The following is a 7,964-nucleotide window of genomic DNA, read 5'->3' as shown; positions in this document are numbered from 1 at the left end:
GGAGAACTAGGAGAGAACTGGGAGGGGGTGGGGGGGCGGAAGGTGGGGCTGAGGGGACTGGGTGCTAGGAAGGTTGGGGAGGGGGTGGTGATTGGTGTAAGGTTGGCTGTGATGCCCCTTGAGGTTGAATGTCTTGTTGGCAGTGCATTTGTATTGTATTATTGTTTTGCATGGCTCTTGCATGTATTGGCAGCTTCAGGCAGTAGAGGGAGAAATCTTTCAGCATATCAAGTCCCAACTCACTCCTTGGATTTACTCAATGGGGTTCCATGGAGCCTAATGCCATAACCAGTATAATCAATATTGTGAGCAGTCAGTCCCTAGACTCTGTCACTTGGGAAGTATTTCTTTTTATTGAAGGACTAGAGTTGTTTGTCTTTATAGGATGGAATATCTCTAAGCTACAGGTTAAGTATAACCTTGTCTATTAAATGAAGCCTTTTGTTTAACTGTTGATGAATGTGCCTCTTTCAGTGGAGCAGAGAATGAGCAGGATGAGCTGGACAGTGATTGGAGGCCTCCTGATCCTGAGCTCCTGCAAAAACTAATTGCTCAGATCGAATATTACCTTTCGGATGAGAACTTGGAGAAAGATGCATTTCTTCTGAAGCATGTGAGAAGAAATAAAATGGGATATGTCAGCGTTAAACTGCTGACCTCCTTCAAAAAGGTACTTTTTAGTATTGGAGCATAGATGGGGATTACAATGGGTGACACGGTTCCAGTCCCCAACAAACGGCTAGGTTAAGATGTTTCATGTGATTAAAGAAGTTTGTGCTCTGGACTTATCTGCATATCTCTTGTGGAAACTGATTGCCGTGATTAGTGCCTGAAGTGGAATTTGTGTAGCACAAAATTAGATACTTGAATTAAACTTTCAGGATTCCAGCTCTGATAGCTCAGTGGATGAATGCATTGTATGGTGTTGCACTGTATTTATACAGATTGAGGCTTTGGATTCAGTTACAATCCTTGCTAATCTTGACTGGGTTGTGGGATACTATGATTTGCCCCACTGCCCCAGACTGGAGGAGGGAGGGAGAAGAACTCGCATTTATATAGTGCCTGTCACAACTTCAGGACTTCCCATGGGGCTTTCTTGCCAATTAGGTATTGTAGTCACTGTTGCAATGTAGTAAATGTGGCAGCCAATTTGTGCACAGCAAAGTCCAACAAACAGCAATGTGACAATGACCAGATGATCTGTTCGCCAGGACACTGGGGGAACTCCTATGCTCTTCAAATTGTGCCATAAATCTTCTACGTCCAACTGAGGGGGTCAGACGGGACCTCGGTTTAACGCCTCATCTGAAAGACTGAAAAATTCTCAGTTCCAGTACCTGATTCCTGCTGCAAAGTGCAACGCAATGTTGGACAAAATTGGGCTCAGTTAAGATACCCCAGGCCTCTCCTGTCTGGGTTCACATGCAGTGAGCAGCTACAACTTTTAGGCATGTTATTGAAGAAAGATTTTGGTTATACCCCCAGCTCTTCTCTAGGGTGTTCAGAACTTTATGCTTTCCATGGATCCTTCCTACCCGAGAGAACCTGCATAGCCCTGCAAAAGTACATGTCCAATTGCCTTTTGAAAGTTCCTATGGAATCTGATTCCACCACCCTTTCAGGTAGTGTTTTCCAGACCATTAACAACGCTCTGTGAAATAATTTCTCTTCATTTACCCTCTAGTTCTTTTGCCAATTATTTTAAATCTATGACCTCTGGTTACTGACCCACTTGCCAGAGAAAATGGTTTCTCCCTATTTACTCTTATCAAAACCCCTCATTTTGAATACCTCTATTGAGGTATCCCATTAACTGTCTCTGCTCCAAGAAGAACAATCCCAGCTTCTCCAATCTCTCCACATAACTGAAGTCCCCTCATCTCTGGTATCATCCTGCTAAACCTCCTCTGTGCTCTCTTAAGACCTTGATATCCTTCCTAAAATTTGGTGCCCAGAATTGTGTACACTACTCCAGCTGAGGCCTAACCAGTGATTTGTAAAGGTTTACGATGACTTCCTTGTTTTTGTATTCAGTGCCCCTATTTACAAAGCCAAGCATCCCAAATGCTTTCTTAACTGCCTATTAACTTGCCCTGTTCCTTCAAGGATTTATGAATAAACCCCCCCCCCCCCCCCCAAGGTCCCTCTGCTCTCGCACCCCACTCAAAATAGTACCATTTAGATTATATGTCTCTCTCCATGTTGTTTCTCCCAAAGTGCATCACTTCACTCTTATCCACATTAAATTGCATCTGCCATGTGTCTGCCCATTTCACCAGTCCTTCTAAAGTCTGCTACTATCCTTACTATTTAATACGATGTCAAATTTTGTATCATCCGCAAACTTCAAAATTGTCCAGGTCCAGGTCATTTATATATAGCGGGAAAAGCAATGGTCCAAATACCTGGGGGGACCTCATTGCATACTTCTCTCCAGTTAAAAAAAACATCCATTCATCACTACTCTCTGCCTCCTATCCCTTAGCCAATTACATACCCAAGTCACCACCGTCCCTTAATGCCATGTGCTTCTATTTTCCGAATAAGTCTGTTAGGTGGTACTTTATTCAATGCCTTTTGAAAGTCCCTATATACATCTACTACACTACATTCATCAAGCCTCTTTTACTTCAATAAACAAATCAATCAGGTTAGTCGGACACAATTTTCCATTAATAAGTCTATGTTGGCTGTCCCTCGTTAACCCATGCCTCTCCAAGTGAGAATTAATTTTGTTCTTGACAATGGTCTCTAGTAGTTTTCTCACCACTGACGTAGACTGACTGACCTGTAGTTACCAGGTTTATCACCCTCATTTTTCAAACGGGTGTATCATTTGCAGTCCTCTGGCATCACTCCCATATCGAAGGAGGATTGAAAGATTGTGGTCAGAGTTTGTGTTAACCCCACCTTTGTTTCCCTCAGCAACCTTGGATGCATCCTATCTGGACCGGGTGACTTGTTAACTTTGAGTGATGCCGACCTATTTAGCACCTCCTTTCTATCTTTTTATCCTATCCAATATCTCTACTTCATCCTCTTTTGTGAAGACAGATGCAAAGTACTCATAGTAGATTGATTTTAGGAATAGTAGATGAAGCTACCTTGAAGTTGCCTGATTGGACAGATAGTTAATTTTCACTAAAATCTATTGAAATTAGTACTTAATCCAGGTGTCCTCTTTAAATTGGTTAGTTCCTTTTCCCTTGTTAAATGCGAGCTGGTATTGTGCTACTGTAGTGGAGTCCGTAATGTATTTAGTGAACTGAAGACTTGTATTAAAACTGGATCTTTTCTGTTCTTTGCAAGTAACCAGGGTAATACAGCAAGTAACCAGGGTAATACAGCAAGTAACCAGGGTAATACAGCAAGTAACCAGGGTAATACAGTAATCATGGGGGACTTTAATCTACATATAGACTGGGCAAACCATATTTGCAGTAATAGTGTGGAGGACGAATTCATGGAATGTATACAAGATAGTTTTCTAGATCAGTATGTTGAGGAACCAACTAGGGAACAGACTATTTTAGATTTAGTATTGTGGAATGAGACGGGGTTAACTAATAACCTTGAAGTAACAGAGCCTTTAGGGAAGAGTGACCATAAGGTGATAGAATTTTTTATTGAGTTTGAAAGTGATTTAGTTAAATCCGAAACTAGGGTCTAAAATCTAAACAAAGCAAACTACGTAGGTATGAGGAGCGAGTTGGCTAAGGTAGATTGGGAAACTACATTAAAAGGTATGACGGTAGACAAGCAATGGCTAGCATTTAAAGAATCAATACATAATTTACAACAAATAAATATACATTTGCTTTAAGGCAAAAAAAAATCCACAGGAAAAGTGGTCCAACTGCAGCTAACGAGAAGTTAAAGATAGTATTAGATCAAAGGAAGAGGCTTATAATGCTGCCAAAAAGAATAGTAAGCCTGAGGATTGGGAGGATTTTAGAATTCAGCAAAGGAGGACCAAGAAATTGATAAATGGAAAATAGAATGAGAGTAAACTAGTGAGAGACATAAAAACAGTCTGTAAAAGCATCTATAGGTATGTAAAAAGGAAATGTTTAGAGAAAGTAAACGTGGATCCCTTACAGGCTGAGACTGGAGAAATTATAATGGGGAATAAGAAAATGGCAAGAAATTAAACAAATACTTTGTCTTCACTGAAGAAAATGCAAAAAACTTCCTGGAAATAGTGGAGAATCAAGGGTCTAGCGAGAATGTGGAACTGAAAGAAATTAGTATTAGTTTTTTTTTTTTAAAGTACTCGAAATTAATGGGACTGAAAGCCGATAAATCCCCTGGACCTGATGGCCTACATCCTAGGGTTTTGAAAGTGGTGGCTATAGAGATAATGGATGCATTGGTTGTCATCTTCCAAAATTCCATAGATTCTAGAACGGTTCCCGCAGATTGGAAGTTAGCAAATGTAACCCCACTATTTAAGAAAGGAGGGAGAGAAAACAGGGAACTTACAGACCAGTTTGTCTGACATCAGTAGTAGGGAAAATGCTAGAATCTATTATTAAGGATGTGGTAACAGGGCACTTAGAAAATAATAATAGGATTGGGCAGAGTCAACACGGATTTATGAAAAGGAAATCATGTTTGACAAATCTGTTTTGTGAGGTTGTAACTAGCAGAATAGATCTGGGGGAAACCAGTGGATGTGGTGTCCTTGGATTTTCAGAAGGCATTTGATAAGGTGCCACACGAGGTTATTAAACAAAATTAGGGCTCATGGGATTGAGGGTAATATATTAGCATGGACAGAAAACAGAAGGAATAAACGGGTCATTTTCGGGTTGGCAGGCTGTAACTAGTGGGGTACCGCAAGGATCAGTGCTTGGGCCGCAGCTATTCACAATCTATATCAATGATTTGGATGAGGGGACCAAATGTAATATATCCAAGTTTGCTGATGATACAAAGCTGGGTGGGAATGCAAGTTGAGGAGGATGCAAAGAGGCTTCAAGAAGATATAGACAAGCTAAGTGAGTGGGCAAGAACATGACAAATGGAATATAATGTGGAGAAATGTGAAGTAGGAAAAATAGAAAAGCAGAGTTTTTTAAATGGTGAGATTGGGAAATGTTGGTGTTCGGAGGGACCTGGGTGTCCTTGTACACAAATCACAAAGTTAACATGCAGGTACAGCAAGCAAATGGTATGTTGGCCTTTATTACAAGAGGATTTGAGTATAAGAGTAAAATGTCTTGCTGCAATTATATAGGGCCCTGGTGAGACCACACCTGGAGTACTGTGTACAGTTTTGGTCTCCTTACCCAAGGAAGGATATACTTGCCATAGAAGGAGTACAACGAAGGTTCACCAGACTGGTTCCTGGGATGGAGAGATTGAGTAGACTAGGCCTGTATTCTCTGGAGTTTAGAAGAATGAGAGGTGATCTCATTGAAACATACAAAATTCTTACAGGGCTTGACAGAGTAGATGCAGGGAGGATGTTTTCCCCTAACTGGGGAGTCTAGAACCAGGGGTCACAGTCTCAATAAGGGGTCGGCCATTTAGGACTGAGGTGAGGAGAAATTTCTTCACTCATGGTGGTGAATCTTTGGAATTCTCTTTCCCAGAGGGCTGTGGAGGCTCAGTCGTTGAATATATTCAAGACAGAGATCGATATTTTGGATATTAAGGGAATCAAGGGTTATGGGGATAGTGCAGAAAAGTGGAGTTGAGGAAGATCAGCCATGATCTTATTGAATGGCCTACTCCTGCTCATATTTCTTATATTCTTATGTTCTAGGTGAAGCACCTCACTCGTGACTGGCAAACCACTGCCTTTGCTTTGAAGCACTCTGAGCTACTGGAGCTGAATGAAGAAGGGAGGAAGGTAAGAAGGAAGACTGCTGTTCCAGTGTTCCCCAGTGAAAATCTTCCCAGTCGGATGCTGCTGGTACATGATATGCACATGTGCCCAGAATTTCAAGTTTCAAACCATAACCAGGAATCTGAAAATGGTGGCTTGCAAGAGAAGATAATGGAGTATGTGCTGAAGGTATTTGGCTTGTTTGGTACAATCTCTTCTGTTCGCGTTCTAAAGCCTGGGAAGGAGCTTCCTGCAGATGTGAAGAGACTGAGCAATCGGTATTCACAGCTGGGAATGAAAGAGTGTGTGATTGTGGAGTTTGAAGATGTTGAATCTGCAATCAAAGCACACGAGTCACTTGGAAAAACAGATGAGGGCATGAAAGTGGTGCTGATAGGGATGAAACCACCAAAAAAGAAAATTGTCAGAGAGAAGACCAAAGAGGCTGAAGATGTTGGCAAGAATGGGTCGAAAAGCAAATCCGCTAATAAGAGAGTGGAAGAGCTGCAGTACACGGGCGAAGATTCCTCTGCGTACAGCTCATCTGAACCAGAAAGCAACCCTGCATCGCCCATGCTTGGCCGCAAGCTTAAACCCAATAACCAGCTGAGCCCCAACACCTATCAAAACAATCACCTGAGTCCAAATACTTCACCTCGATCCAGTCCATGGAATAGTCCACGTTCGAGTCCATCAATGCAGCGGAAAAACACAGCTCCGCGGAAATCTCCACTTGCTGTAGATGCGAAGCTCAGTCCTGCTACAAGTCCTGAGGTTGGAAGTAAGTGGACTGACTATTCGTCTGACAGTAGCACTACACCGTCAGGCAGCCCGTGGGTACAGAGACGAAAGCAGGCACAGGTGATATCGCACGAGAACAGTCCAGTAAGCAGCCCGATGCTTTCTCGAAAAATGCATAATGCAGGTGGACTGCCTCCAGGAGTAGTGCGACTGCCCAGAGGTCCAGATGGTACAAAAGGATTCCAAACTCTTACAGAAAGGAGTAAGCCACTTGTAATCTGAAGTACTTTGTTTTGTTTTTGTTCCTGTTCCCTGTAACCTGCCATCCTTCCTGGAATGACTCTTGACTTTGTGTACCTGGCTATTGGAAATTATTTCAGTTAGACCAAATGTAATGGGATTTAAATATATCAGTTTTAGTAAGTGTTTAATAATTCAGTTGGTATTTGATGTAACTTTGCAGTAGTGAACTGCTTTTTTTTATGTCTTTTAGTTATTTTCCAAGTTTTTGGGGGAATTATCCTACCCTTTTTATTTGAGCTTTTGTTCGGCGAGGCAAGTGGACAGTTTCCAAATTAAAGGTGGAATTCTCGTGGAGAAAAAGCATTAGTTGCCAGCACAAGTTATGGTAGCCACACAAACAGGATGACATTTGGCTAACCCCCCTGATATTACTGTGAAAGCGAGCTTGCTGCTGGTTATCAGCCAGAAAACCTGGGATGGACTTGGAGTTATTGGGTCGCGACTGGGAAGCTTCCAGTATTCACGTTTGGACCAAAATAAGGATCATGTATAGTGCTGTGATGCAAATAAATACAGATTAAGCATTCTTGGTACATTTTTTATATTGATTATACTTGTATTTAATGTATTGTGCAAACTGATGTTATTTTCCTCCCTTACTAAAAGTCCTGTATGCTCATGTATTGATTCCATGGGCACCATTCACACTCCATTTCTTCACCCAGGGAGTTATACTTGTGTGAGCCTTTATGGCATCAGCAGCAAATGCTGGCATTTTACCTTGGGCTTGTTGGCATCTGGAGAGAAGATTGGTTACTGCTTCATCAGGAGCCAGAGTCTGCACCTGGAATATAAACCTGAACTGAATGCTTTAAATATACAGCAGGTCCTATACTTGTGTAGGCTGCAGTATACTATTGTCTGAAATTGTTCCTTTCTGTCCCTGTCATTTGAATTTTCTTCAAGGTAGGATGCCCTAAACTGACTAAAAGCCCCACTACTTTGAGAACAGGATTGAGGTACTGGGTTAAGTAGCTCTGGCAAATTGGAAAAGACACTACCCTGTAGCTAGATTTTATTGACAAGAAATACTGCAGCCAGTTACCATGGCAACCAACACTGACAGTTCAGTACAACAGCAATA

The 7,964-nt window shown here is 41.8% G+C and overlaps 1 protein-coding gene across 1 annotated transcript in view; it reads left to right on the top strand.

The window, feature by feature from the left end:
- Window positions 1-7,406, top strand: part of larp6a (La ribonucleoprotein 6, translational regulator a) — an 8,554-nt gene extending 1,148 nt beyond the window's left edge. Inside the window, exons 2-3 of the mRNA XM_085972499.1 lie at window positions 475-670; window positions 5,774-7,406. Coding sequence (XP_085828625.1) covers window positions 475-670; window positions 5,774-6,859 — 1,282 coding nt within the window. The 3' untranslated portion in view covers window positions 6,860-7,406. The remainder of the gene's footprint in view (window positions 1-474; window positions 671-5,773) is intronic.
- Window positions 7,407-7,964: the final 558 nt, after the last annotated feature.

This window comes from Somniosus microcephalus, chromosome 32 (assembly GCF_052327205.1).
Source record: "Somniosus microcephalus isolate GS21.2 chromosome 32, FLI_Smic_1.0, whole genome shotgun sequence".
In the NCBI taxonomy this organism is placed as follows: Eukaryota; Metazoa; Chordata; class Chondrichthyes; order Squaliformes; family Somniosidae; genus Somniosus; species Somniosus microcephalus.
The sequence above is the reverse complement of the archived record's forward strand: the minus strand, read 5'-3'. Positions and strand labels throughout refer to the sequence as shown.